The following is a 14,230-nucleotide window of genomic DNA, read 5'->3' as shown; positions in this document are numbered from 1 at the left end:
CGCCTCGGTGGGTGCCGGCACGGGTGCTTTCTGCTGCTGGCTGCTGGCCGGTGGCTGGTGCCGTGGGGAACCGGTGGGCGGTTGCTTTGGGGTAGGCATCAGCATGGGGGCAGGGTCGCCGAGGCTGCCTTCAAGCAGCCGCTGAGTTTGGCAGTTCAAGCACAGCCATTCGTTCTTCTGCAAAACAGAGAAAGGGAAAGTTGTGTTCAAACTCGGGGAAGCAGGGACCTCACCGAGAAGTTCAGCTGATGGCACACCCGGCGACGGTGCAAAAGGACTCAGCCCAGCCAAACCAAATAACCGGCTTTGGAGACGCCAGGCGGTGAGCAGGCAAGCACCGAAACGCCGGTGCGGGCTGCGGAGGGGCTCACACGGCGCTGGAGCAGTACCGTACAAACCATCTAGAAGAAGAGACCAACCACCCAGCTTAAAACCACTCTTACCCTCATCCAGACCTCAGTGATGTTCAGCCAGAGGGACCACGGCTGTGACACGGGGATTTCATGCTCTCCCCCACACCACCTCAGCATCACCAGCTATGTTCATCTCCAGTCTTGCCAGTATTTCAGTTTTAAATGAAATTAAACAATGAGGGCAGATTACTGCCGTAGCTTAACACTTGTCGGGCTCCATACAGTTTCTTTCTCGCTCTGATTTGTTTTCCTCGATACAATAAAGGTTTAATAGCATAATCATAATACTTAAGTATCTTTTTTTTTCCCCTAGGTTATCAGAAAATACTGGGTACACAAGTACGTGAAAAATATCCCAAAGATATTACCCAAAGTACACGCTGTGCGGGAAAAGAACAAGACAATCTTGTCTAGTGAAATTCTCAGCAAGAGCCGTTATTTTATGGCCTGGAAAAAGCAGCTTGCGAGCGGGGCGGTGAGTGGCAGAGAGCCCGCGGGGCTGCGGCAGGGGCTCTGCATTAAGACACCAGAAGCACTTTCCCCCCTGAGGTCATCCAAGGGCTATTTTTATCCACCCAGGAATGTCCAGGAATAGGGACCTGACATTTCCTTCCCTTTTGATGTTTCATCGTCTTAAGTCTCTTCAGTTTGCTGCTAACAGCCTGATACGCTCCAAGTCCTTTCCCCCAGACTCCTCTTTTGACCATCTGTTGCTCACAAAGCTCGAGGTGGCCAACCTCAGGGGGCAGCTGGCCCCAGTGAAGCTGTCACACTGTTGGTGTGGTGGCCAAGGTGGCCTTGGTCTTCAGCTGGACCAGCCTGGGACCAGGGCTGCAAGCCAGCCATGTCCTCTGGGGCCACAGAGGCCATGGTCTCCATGTAGAAGGTGGGGTTCACCAAAATGGCCTTGAGGAAACGGCCTCAAGTTGCGCCAGGGGAAGTTTAGTTTGGATATTAGGAAAAATCTCTTCCCCAGAAGGGCTGTCAAGGATCGGAACAGGCTGCTCAGGGAAGCGGTTGAGTCACCATCCCTGGAGGTATTTAAAAGACATGCAGATGTAGTGCTGAGGGACATGGTTTAGTGGTGGACTTGGCAGTGTTAGGTTAATGGTTGGACTTGATCTTAAGGGTCTTTTCCAACCTAAATGATTCTATGATTCTATTCTGCGACTCTAAAAACCACCCCTGTGAGACAGCAGCAGCATGACGGGCTGGGCCCCTGCGTCCAACGCCCAGGAGTCCTTGCGTTTTGAGGAGATGCTGGAGATGCTTTGCAGCTGGTGGTGGCTGGGATTAGTGGGCTTCCCCACGGACACTTCTTCACTCAGGTGGTAATCTGGACCAGGAGCCACCATCCAGCTCATGCAGAAGCGCAGGAGGGCTTCTTCTGAGGGGAAGGGACATGCAACATCCTCCCTCCCACCTCCACCACCCTGCAGCAGCCCCTGCTCTTCACACAAACACCTTAAGAATACATTAGGGCTTCAGAGGGCTGTAAAAAAAAAATCCCTTTCAGCATGGTAATATTTAATTACTGCTTAATCAAAGAGAAAGTCTAATTAAGGGGCAAGTGCAGCCTATTGTATCTTAATGATTGCATTTGTCTTCTTTTATTTCGGAACTCGCTCTCATCCCTGTGCCTCTGAATCAGATCTCCTCGCCCCGGCTCCGCCGTGTAATTATTTCAGACTGCAGAAGGAAATGTGATTGCGTGACACAAAATTGAATTCCTGCCTCATGGAAAAACATGGCCTTTCATTTTTCTTTCAGGAATCCCATTTTTCTTCGCCAGAGCTCCCTCCCCGATGCTAGTGGTGAGGGGGAGGCGCGAGGCAAAGGGGATGGGCCGGCTGTGCTGGGCTCCTTCCCGTCCCTCTCTTGCCATGCCATCGTGCCAGCTCCCAGCTCGGTCCTGCAGGAACCAGGGAAGATCAGCCCACCTTAAACAACCTTTCCAGCCTGCCCCATGGTGGCTGGAAAGCTCTGGATGAGGGGATGGACACAGCTGCTTTTGCCCTTCCAGGGCAAAATTCAAGCTAAGGATGACCATGGAAGGCCAACGCTGGCCACCAGGTGCCAACTGTGGATCCCGAGTGCCAGTCAGGTCCCGTTCTAGGAGGTGGCTCTTGTGCCCATGGAGAGGCAGGGGTCACACACGCTCTGGCTAGTACCCTCCTGGGACAACCACGATGGCAGGACACCCTCCAAAAGGTGTAGCCTCCCAGACAGGTACGGTCCTTTTGTCTAGGTTTGCCTGGGAACAGACGTACGCGCTTTGCAAGAGCAGAGGTGCAGGGTGGACATGAGGAAAAGTTCCTTTGCTGAGGCAGTGGTGCAGCCCGGGACAGTCTCCGTGGCATCTCCATCCTTGGCGGGGGTTCAAGACTTTGCTAGACAACGCCCCTTGTGCTGGTGGCTGCCCTGCTCTGTGTGGGAGGCTGGGCTGGAGACCCCACACTCCCCCACCAGCACCTCCCCGAGTCCATGCAGCCAAGGGACACCACCACGGCACAAGGCAGGCACCAGCAGAGAGGACCTGCTGGTGTCATCTCATAGGGATGAGGCTTAGGGGTCCTCTAAGACCAGGTGAGCACAGGACTGATCTGTGCCATGGGGATCTGATGGCTCTGCAGATCGGCCTGAGCATCCTCCCTCAGGCTGCTCCCAGCTGCGGCTCCGGAGCCGCTCCTCTCGGCAGCTGCCCCACTTTGAGCAGCTCACCCTGCCATCCCGCTCTCACAGATGTGACAGCTCGATTCTTCACGGGACCTCACCGGGAAGCGGATATGGGAACGATCTCTGGTAAAAACAGACCCGCCAAGAAGATTGTGGAGCTCCGCTCCAAAATGCCCCTAGCCTTTCACCGCAGGCAGAAAGGCTGAGATACTGTCCTGGTTTCAGCTGGGATGGAGTTAATTTTCTTTCTAGCGGTTGCTGTGTTTCAGATGTGGTACCAAAGGGATGTCAATAATGCATATTGTTCTAGCTGTTGCCAGGTGGTGTTTATATTTTTCAAGGACTTTTTTTCAGCTTCCCACAGAAGCTGATAAGGAGCACAGACAGAAGGATGGAATATTCCGTACCATAGACATCGCGCTCAGTATACAAATGGGGGTTGGCCGGGCGGGGGGGTGGTACTCACCATGACAGCTCAGGATTCACCGAGTGGTGAGAGTGACTTTTGTCATTATTATTATTGTTATTTTCCTTTCCTGTTATTGTTGTAATAAACTGCCTTTATCTCAACCCATGAGTTTTTTTCCCCTCCTTTTCTCTTCTTGGGGAGGAAGGGGGAGAACTGGGCGAGCGGCTGCCCGGTCCTGGCTGCCGGCTGGGGTTAAACCACGCCAGGTAAGGCAGAAATTGGGGAAGGTCGCAGGTGGAGCTGGACCTGAGCCTTCACCCGCTGCGAGAGGTGCCGGCCAAGCCCTGGGAGACACCCAAGACAAGAGACGGGCATATATGGAGTTTGCATTTTCCCTTCCTGGCTTTCCTTTCAGCACGCCAGGGGTCTCCCGCGCCGTGAACCTCCAAGGAAAATCACTCTGCGGTTACAGCCTCAGATGGCACAAACCCCAGGGAAGGGATAACTGATTTCTCCCGAGCCCCTGGGAGAGCCCTCGGCCTCGTCAGCAGCTGGAGCTGCTGCGTATGCTGCGAGCCCAGGCTGTGCCGCAGCAGCCAGCACAGCGTTTGCCACAGCATCCCGACGCTTGCTGCAGCGAATGCCTCCAGCAGCAGGAGCTGCACGCTGCCCGGCTCCTACACGGGCACGGGGCGGCGTGAAATCCTGCCCTTGGCAGCTGCGGGGAGATGGAGGCAAAGCAAAGCCGCCCGTGCTGGGCGCGAACATCTCTGGCAAACCTCCCTGAGCTCTCAGACCCCCGTCTTTAAGAGACCCCACTGCAGCCCCATCAACACCCGGCGCCGATACCCGTCACGCTGCTGGATGCTGAAAAAACGGAGCTCAGTGACGATGCTGCACCTGAGGCATCCCACAGCCCCGCGCTCTGCCGGTGACAAACGGCCCATCCCTCTCCCGCCGTCCCACAGCGTTATCAGCTCAGTGCCCAGTTATCCCGCAGCGTTATCAGCTCAGTGCCCAGTTATCCCGCAGCGTTATCAGCTCAGTGCCCGGTTATCCCGCAGCACCTCTGCTCCCGCTCAGGGATCGGCTCTGGCGCAGCTCCCCCGTACCTATCACTTGGTCACGGGCACATCCCAGCTCACGCGGCCAACGGCATTAAGCCGCCCCTGAGAAAAATGCAAACATTCAACGACCGGCTGATTTGCTGACAGCTTGTAAATCCCCGCCGAGATTAACCAGATCCCATAAAGATAATAATAATTAGGCTGTATTTAGTGCTTTGCATGTCCAAACCGTGGGATGCCCAGGAAGTCAGGGTGCCCCTCGCCGGGGCGGTAAGCGGGTAAGGAGCTTACGGCGAAGGCACGGCGGCGCCTGTCTGAGTCTCTGTGCTTAAAGATGCTGGAAACCACCGCCCCAATCAGGATGGGGATGGGGGCTTGCTCGATGCCAAAATCTGCTGCACCGTGGTGGCAGGCACGGGGGGGGGGTAACTGCACGGAGAGCAGGCGATGGGGAGCCGGGGTACGGGCAACGCCGCCTGGGATGCAGAGCGGGCTCCAGGCGAAGGAAAGCATCGATAATTAAAGAGAGGGATGAAACTAAAGCACGCCTGAGATGTTATCAGCTTACACCCCTGGGAGGATGACCACCTCGGGCTCCCAGCCTTCCTCGTCCCCAAAACACCGGGATTTGCAGAGGAATTATGGAAAAAAAGTAGGTTTCCAAAGAAAAAAAGGGACCTCCCGTGGTTTTTAGGGGCAGGACGGAGCCCAGGGCGTAGGGTAGCCCCGGCCAGTGACAGAGAGGGGGTCGGTGGGCACAGGGAGGGGGCGCCTGGCTCCCCCCCCGAGCTCTGGCATCCCCTGGCAGGTGGCCACGGCCGCGCTCGCCAAACCTCCGCCGGCTTTCACCCTGCAATTGTTTTAATTTACTAATGGGCGACAGCAAAACTGTAATTAAGTAAAGCAAGAAGTCCTCCCGCCTAATTTTGGTCAATGTTACCGCTTGGCAAGTTAATTAAGTGCTGAATCCCCCAGTGCCGCTGGGTTTTTTGTGGGTTTTTTTGGTTTTGTTTTTTTTTTTAACAACGGAGCCAGCGAGCTTCAGCGTCACTGTTGCACATGAATCCCCCGTTTGGCAACTCGGAGGTTTGAGAGCCGACGGTGCCAGAGGCTTCCCAGGCTTCCCCGGAGGCTTCCCAGCTTCCCCCATTAGCTCCTGGCCACCAGTCCCACCACCCCCATCACCCCCGGGACCCTCACTGCAACCTCTTCGGCTTCTGGCAGATGCACGGCCGTGGTCTTCCTCCCAGCGCAAACCGCTCCCCGCAATACTGTCCCGGGGACTCTGTCCGGTTATTTATGTTCTACGGTATTATTTTACAGAACCAAACTGGTATCTATTAAAATACCAGGACAAAAACCTGTACGAAATAAGATAAGCAGCATGAGGTATAAGTATCTCACAAGCCAGATCACATCTCCCAGCGCTAAACGCGGCGAATCTCACAAGAATATTTCATTTATTTGCTGACAAGTACTGTGCAGGGCTCATCACTGTGACAGATGGGTGCCTGGAAAATATGGAAAACACTTCTGGTATCTGAATCAAGATCCAAATTAACAACAAGAACCTCATAAATTCGCTTCTTAAGCGCTCCTCTCAGCCCCGCTTGCAGGAAAGCTCCCGTTTAGGAGGGCTCCTGACACCCAGACACCTTCCACACACCCCCCCGCAGCAGAAATGGGGGCATCTCACTGCACGATGCCATCTCCCGAGCGCTCAGCATCCTTGCGCTAAGAACGCCACAGCCCCGGCCGTACCGTGGATGGTTTTTAGCACAGTTTTAAAGGAAAGGGACTGAGTCATGCTCCATCGCTGGATGCCAGGGCTGTTTCAGACCCACGGCGGGCAGCGCCTGCGGTCTGGCTGGCAGGTTCTCCATCCTCTAACTGCTCCTGCGCCCTCCCCTCGGCAAAGATGCTCTCTGCCAGCAGCCTCCCTGGCCGAACCCCGCTGTTTATTCATTTCGGATGCTCGCTCCCCCTCGGTTTCAGCCCATCGCCACCGCTGAACTCTCCCGCAACCCTCCAAATCCCCTCCCCATGGCTGGAGGCACCGCACACCTCTGCCAAACCCCTTCGACCGCGCCGCCGCAGTTTTAGGAGGCGATGGGAAAGGTGCCAAGCTGGGATGCTCGCCTACAGAGGGGAGGATGCACAGCACGGTCCCGACCACAGCGCCTTCACAAAGCGCATTTTCAACCTCGTGTGCCATCAGCAAATAACCAGGAGCCCGGTTTTACCTCTGCCCCAGCCTTTATCTCTCCTGGGAGGCTGAGGCGGCGATGGGATTTGAGATGAGGTGCAAGGCAACGCGCGGTGGCCGCAGAAGCGCCAGAGATCGGGAGGCGAGATGGAGCAAACACAGGAGATGCTCGTTGGAGAAGCTCATGGGGAAGGGACCAGGGAGGGTTGAGGTGGCCTCGGCACCAGGAGGGGACCGTGACCAAGGGGGATGGATGCAGGGGCAGCGGGCAGGTGGGGGCAGCCCTGGGGAGCCGGGGGGACCGGTAGGGCTGGCTGTGCACGGCCGGCAGTGCGCGCACGCGTGTTCACACATGGCTGTGGGACAGCCACCGGCGGGATGGGGCAGAATGCGTAGGGTGTGTAGGAGCCTGTTGCGATAGGACAAGGGGTAACGGTTGTAAACTAAAAGACAGAAGATTCAGACTAGATAGAAGGAAGAAATTTTTTACGCTGAGGGTAGTGAGACGCTGGCCCAGGTTGCCCAGAGAGGTGGTCAATGCCCCATCCCTGGAGACATTCAAGGTCAGGTTAGATGGGGCTCTAAGCAACCTGATCCAGTTGAAGATCACAGAATCTTCAGAGTTGGAAGGGACCTCTAGAGATCATCTAGTCCAACTCCCTAGATGTCCCTAGTCATTGCAGGGGGGTTGGATTAGACGACCTTTAAAGGTCCCTTCCAACCCAAACCATTCTATGATTCCATTACGATTCTACTTCTCCAATTGTGCCTTTTTTTCCCCTAAAAATGCCGTCAAAATCCTGCTCAAGCTAGACACAGAGCTGCCTGTGCTTGTGCTTGCTATCTGCATTTATGCCGGCATATGCGTGCTGCTTCTGAAGTTTATGCGTGCATATATATATATATTCAAAAAATCTGTAAATAAAAAAGAAGTGCTAAATGCAACCCAACCGCTGCCTGGCGGAGCAGGTCGTGTTTCTGGAGCCTGGCTGGCCCTGTGCCGATGCCTGCCTGGTTTGGGGAGCGCGGGGGGCCAGTGGTCTCCCCAGGGGAGTCGTTGCGCATCCTTCCCGCTGCCCGGCCGGAGGATGCTGCAGGCACCGCAGTCAAAAGCCAGCGCTGCCTCAGCACGAAGCCTCGGACTCCCGGGAGCATCCGCAGGGAAAGGCAGCGAGGGGACCGCGCACGCCTCCCGCAGCCGAGTTTCCCCGGTTGCCAACAGCTCCACGCTAATTGACTTCATTACCATCAACTGGGCAAGTACTGGTGCAGCCACGGCTCACAGATTAGCCCCGCTGAAAACCACCGCAGTTATTTCAATCCCTTGCTAAATATAGCATTTGACTGAGCTACCCAGCGATGTGTTTTCCAGCATCAGCCTATTCTTATCTGTTCCCGTGGCCTCTCTCAGGCTGACGGAGCCAACAGTCCCTCCCTGGCTGTATTTTAGATGTGTGAAATGTATCGGTGGCCTTCACACAGCAATAACGTGATTAAAACCAGCGCAGGGTAACGAGCTCGCCGGGATGAGCTCTGCATCGCAGGGCTTGTTTTCTGCCTCCCATCTGCTCCGCTCCATCCTTCTTCCTCCTCTGTGCTGGGACCTCTCCCAGTTGGAAAAAAGACACAGGCAGAAGATGGGAGAAGCTGCCCCACCACCCTGTACTGGTGCCACGGAGAGGGAAAGGCAGAGCGGAGATGGGGAGCTGGGCAACACCCAGGCGCAGAAGTGGCCATGGTAGTCCTGTTCCTGCGGCACACCCGGGAGCATCCTTCTCCCTCGGCTCTCCCTTCTCCTTCCCCCTCCACATGCCTCGCCCCAGGGATTTATTTTCTTTTCCTGGCCGAGGCACTAATAGCAACGCTCCCCTCCGCTCGCCTTCGAGGAATAGCTGTGCTCTTGCCAAGTCCAGCTTATTCCACCGCAGCAGCCGGTGGCCGGGATGGTGAACGCCGCCACGGTGGGGAGAAAGCGGCGCGAGCCTCTGCGGCCGCAGGAGAGCTGCAAACCTGGTTTCCACCAGCACGGCCAGCCTGGACCTCCTGCGGCTTCTCGTGGGGTCAGGGCATCGCTGTGCCGGGCAGCCCCTCCCGTGGCAGAAGTGGAGGTTTGCAGAAAAGCCATGGGCTTTTTGGGGCAATGACCCACGGACAGGGGCATACGCTGCTCTGCTGTCTCCTGAGCTGCCCTGGGGCTCCCAGCAAGTGTCCTTCCCAAATCTGGCTTGCTAGAGGCTAGCGGAAAAGGCCACTGACTCTTCCACATTATTAGGAATTGTGCTGCTAAGAGTCAAGCTTAGACCACTTTTCCATATTGTTATTTCACCATCGAGGCCAAATAATTATATTCCACAGTGCTGGGAAACAAACTTGCCTTGACTGACTTGAAGGCCAGTTGAGTAACTGGTTTGGATGGTCCAGCCAGGACCCCGGAATAAACCCCCCTGGCTCTGGCATCCAGCCGAAACCCCCACAGGCGAGCAGCTCCCGGCACAACCCAGCTCCGGAGCATCTCAGCACCCGCATCCCCATGCGGCCGTAAGCCATCAGCCAGGCTGCTCCAGCTCATCCCTGCCTGTCTTCCACCACCTCCAAAATTAGGGCAGCTGCTGCGGCAGGAAGCACCTTCTGTATTTTCGGAGCTTAAAAAAAAATAAATATATATATATATATCTTTTCGCACGGCAAGAATGTTTCTAAGTCAAAGGATTTAAACTATTTTGCAATCAAGGAAGTGTATTTCCAAACGAGCCCGATTGCGAGAGCCTGGGTGCTGTGTGGGCTGTGTGAAGGGGCTGCTAAAAAAGGGTACACAGCTGTCCAAAATTTGGAAACCGGTGCTTTTGCAGAGTATATATAGACATCCCTCCCCACTCAACATATTTCCTTCCAGTTCATTAGATTAAAAAAAAAACAAAAACCAACCACAAGCCATTTTTAAAAATCAGTAGGATATTGAGGAGAGCACTTTGATGCTTTGGGCTTATCTAAAAGCCACGGGACCGATTCCCAGGGCTGCGGGTGAGCATCCATCGCCCTGGGAACGGCCTGCTGAGCATCGGTGTCACTGCCACGGTTCCACAATAACCCAGACACCCAGCAATAAACCAGCTGCCATCTGGAATGGGAAGCAGGGACGTCAGCTCCCAGCATGGCGATGGCGGTGGAGATGAACAGAAGCAGCGTTGCCTCGAGACGGCAAGGAGGTGAGACATGGAGGCCAACCACCCCTAGGCGGGACATGGGACATCCTCTGCACTACTATTTGAAGAAGAAAAGACTAGTTTTGGGGCCAGACGTGACCACCAGAAATGTCCATCCTCACGTCGACCCAACAAGTTGACCCACCACCTTCTGCACCAGGTCACCCCTCAGCACTTTGGTTCAGGTAAAATACACCCTTGATTTCACATGGTTGCCATTCCTGGGCAGTAGCTTTGGTACTCATTTACCTCCAACCTGGATGTGCTCCCTTTTTTTACTGGCCATTAGCTACCACCACAGAATCATAGAATGGTTTAGGTTGGAAGGGACCTTGAAGATCATCTAGTCCCAACCCCCCTGCCATGGTCAGGGACACCTCCCCCCAGCCCAGGTTGCTCCAAGCCCCGTCCAACCTGGCCTTGAACACCTCCAGGGATGGGGCAGCCACAGCTTCTCTGGGCAACCTGCCCCATGGGCTCACCACCCGCACTGCAAAGAATTTCTTTCTAACGTTTAATCTAAACCTGCCCTCTTCCCGTTTAAAGCCGTTCCCCCTCATCCTATCACTACGTGCCCTTATAAAATGCATCTTCTTGCACCACGCATCTTCTGCTGCCTTGACCATTACCCGATGTCCCCTTCTGCAGTGGGCAGGTGGAGATAAAGCTGCCTCCGGCCTGGGACAGACTCAAGAAGGAGCATCTTTTCAGAGAAGTGGGAGAAACAACACATCCAGGCTGGGCACCTGAAGGTGCCATCACGGCAGGGAACGCATGAGTGCGGTGCTGCGTATTTAAGAAAAAGGAAAATCACAAAGAATAAGAAAAATAGGAGGAACGAGAAAGCAAGTCTCAGATGCTGAAAGGGCTTTTCGTTTTCCTTTTCACTGAACCTTACAATTTCTCTCTGTTTTATCTTGGAGAAAGAGCTAAATTAACTACCAGCTCAGTTCCGAGAGACTGGATCCAAATGGATGAAGAATTAAGAAGATTTTCTGTTCACAATAAAATCCAACCAACGGTGTTAAAGCAGTAGAGGGTTTGGTCTGGTTTTCAAAGATTAGCTATGGTTGTCCCAAGGAAGACAAGCTCCGATTTTCCCATTTTGCTCCAGCGCGACGTTCCTAAAGCTGTCTGGATCATTTACAGTCATTACAGACCAGACTGCGATGACCATCACTTAACCACGTAGAAGAGAGGGAGGTGGCTCTTGTCCTCCACCGTGTCTCAGCTCCCCATCCCCGTTCGCCCACAGACAGACCAGTTGCTCCCAGTGAACCCTTCCCGAGGACCCCACCGGGGTCACGCTCCGGCGCTGCTGGGGATGCAGGCGCTGAGAAACCGCATCTTCTCAGCAAGCCCCGCTGCTAACGTCACGCCACAGCTCCCTGCCCAGCACTAAAACCCACCAGCACAAAGGCAGGAGTCTATTTTTCCCCTACCGATAAAGAAGTAATATATTGTTCATTTTTGTTTGAATCGATCCGGCTGTGCATTGTAATTTACTCCGTGATGTAGTACTCCTTAACGAGATTTATCAGCCTGCCAGCCAGCCTTATCTTTAACAGTCCCCATTATCAGGATGTATTTCTCAGCCAAGGTTAGCAGCAGCGGGAGGATCTCCGAACGCCGGCTGCATGATAATAATCCTGCAATAACGCCCGGGAGATGTACGTCGGGTCCAGCGGAGCCCGTACACTGGTCACCAGGGAGCCTAACTCCCTTTGGGGCATCGGCACAGCATCCACGCAAGGTGTTCCTCGCGGCCACGCTGCTATTTCACACGTACCTTTGACGAAATAACCACGTCTCTTCAGGAACCCTTTGAACCCGTACGCGGAAGGTTTCAAGTTCGCAGCAAAACAATGCTTGCAAAGAGAAACCTGGCCAAACTCCGCAGAAGACAAATATAATATTCTCTTTGTTTTTCCAACAGAATGGAGGAAAATCCGAGAAAAGCTAAGTTTATCAGAGAAATCTTATTTAATCAAAACCTTGGCTTTTCATAGGCACTAGTGTTGACTAAAATATCCATCCATCCAACTAGTAATTTTCTGCATCTGATAAAACCAGATTCAAGCTGTCTGATTGCTCTCTTCTAAATTGCAAAGAGCCCCAAGTGTCTATCAGGCAGCAGCCACTCACTTCCAAACCAGAAGAAAATCTGCGTCTTCAAGAGCTTCAGCTTCCTTCCCATCATGAGCCGTTCGGTCCCCAGTCCTCTTGTCCCCGCCAAACCAGTCTAGCAGCAGCAAATGGGGTTTGAACCTATTTCACGGTCACAACAAATCGTTTGCAAAGCGTGTTGGGGATCCATCAGTTGTACGGCTTGGAAGCTGAGGACAACACAAACCGATGTCCTGCAGCACCTGCACAGTCATATAATGCCTTCAAAACTTTAAAAATAATTATAATATTTGCCCAGGAGACAACCCTATACTGGCAGAGCCCAAAAACCCCACGTCGAGGTGGCTGAAGGTACTCAGCTGAAGGTACTCCACCGCTGACACCTACCAAATCCACCTTCCCAGGGCCCTTGCACGTTGGTCTCCTCCACCACCACTGGAGAAGACATCTACCAACAGTTGTCCTCAGCTCCCCCAGGCCTTGCCAGAGAGCGGGAGGTCACCTCTGGGCTTTCCTGGTTGTTTAGCACTTGGAAAACAGGGCATCAAAGGCCAAGGGCTGCACCTTTGGCTTGAGAGCAGCCAGTGCTGCGCAGACACAGGTGGGCGTCTCAGGTAACCCGTGACCCCACTGATTTTAGCCCTTTGCCTTCCTCCCTTTCTCCATCCTGTTCTGTTTCTATTTCTGTGGCCCCTGTCAGGATTTCTGCCCAGAAATACACGTATTCCTCAAGAACTGGAAGCTCTGGTTTCTGTGGGCAATGCTGTTTGACCTCCTTAGACGACTGCTGCTTCAAAAAAGCCCGTACACCCTGTTCCAGGCTTCAAGATTGTGAGTCCTGATTGCAGCGGCAGAAATATTTTAATTAAATGAACTACCTTTATGGAATAAATCAAGAGATAAGCTTGAAAAATTAACTCTCATAATCTTTCACGCTTCTGTGCAGGTCAATAAACTATTACAGTAAAAGGCTGGGAAACGTTCTAGAAACACGTGTTGTTACAAGGGAGATGGATGAGCCATTTTACTCCCCGGATGATATACATCAGCATCTTTGCACGCTCATGCCTTGCACGCCCTTTCTTATCCCCTCGCCTAAGCCTGGGCAGTGCGGCCAGCATCTCTCACCCCCTTGGGTCCAGCTCCCCCAGCCCTCCTCGTCGGGATGGCATCTCTCTCCCTGTCCTCACCGGTGGTGCTCACCCCGTGCGATTCTTGACTCCACAAAGTGCCGTAAGGGCACACTTGGGGAACCCATGAGTTGCCTACAGAGCAACTGTCTTGGTGGGTCCAACAGAATTTTCGCCATCTTCAAGACTTACTTTAAAACTTAAGCTTATTTTCAGACAATGCCTTATTTTAACTTAACTTATTTTAAAAATAGCTGATTGCCCCCCCCAGCTGCCACGTGATGATTTGATGGTGACCCCAACCTGGATGGATGTTCCCACCGGCGGTGCCAAATCTCTCTCCAGCCTGGAGGAACTGGCTACAGGCACCGGGGTGGCGGAGCTGAGATTTTTCATCTCAAGAGTAAATGCAGCAAGAATGAAGCTAAGAAGCCAAAACAAAATGAAATGGTGAAGTCCACGTAAAATGGTTGCTTTTAAGAATTATTTTTTAAAATCACATGAACGTTCACTCAGTTTAAAATGCATCTGTGAAGGCAAATCCTTCCCCAGCTGCCCTTTCTGCAATCGGACAGATGTCTGTGGGACCTCTTGGCTCCCTGAAGCCATGGGAAGAACCACCTTATGTAAACCCTTTAAGTAATTTAAGAAGCTCCACTTTAAGAGTAGTTTGGGGGCCACTGCAGAAACCTGCTCCTCCGAAGGCTGGCAACACTCCTCTGACTTCCAGCCTGAAGAAAACCCCAGATCTGTTAAAAATACTGCTGCCTCGCTCCAGTTTGCTCTTCTTTTCCTGATGTCCTATTTGCTCTCGGCAAGCAGATGACTGTTGGTCATACTTAACAGCTCTGAGTAAATCAGGAGATTACGTAAAGCTGGGAATTTCACAGCTCCTTCACCGACGGCGAGCCCTTTCGGTGCGGGGCGGGTGTTGGTTCCCGGCATCCGCCGGGCGCAGCCCCCTCGGCCGAAACCCGCCAAAGCCCGGGGAACGTCGGG

The 14,230-nt window shown here is 53.6% G+C and overlaps 1 protein-coding gene across 1 annotated transcript in view; it reads right to left on the bottom strand.

Annotated features, from left to right (window-relative positions):
- Positions 1-14,230, bottom strand: part of BSN (bassoon presynaptic cytomatrix protein) — a gene marked incomplete at its 3' end in the record, with an annotated part of 66,721 nt that overhangs the window by 6,136 nt on the left and 46,355 nt on the right. Inside the window, 1 exon segment of the mRNA XM_009891307.1 lies at positions 4-177. Coding sequence (XP_009889609.1) covers positions 4-177 — 174 coding nt within the window.

Source organism: Charadrius vociferus, unplaced genomic scaffold, assembly GCF_000708025.1.
Source record: "Charadrius vociferus isolate BGI_N301 unplaced genomic scaffold, ASM70802v2 scaffold758, whole genome shotgun sequence".
In the NCBI taxonomy this organism is placed as follows: domain Eukaryota; kingdom Metazoa; phylum Chordata; class Aves; order Charadriiformes; family Charadriidae; genus Charadrius; species Charadrius vociferus.
The sequence above is the reverse complement of the archived record's forward strand: the minus strand, read 5'-3'. Positions and strand labels throughout refer to the sequence as shown.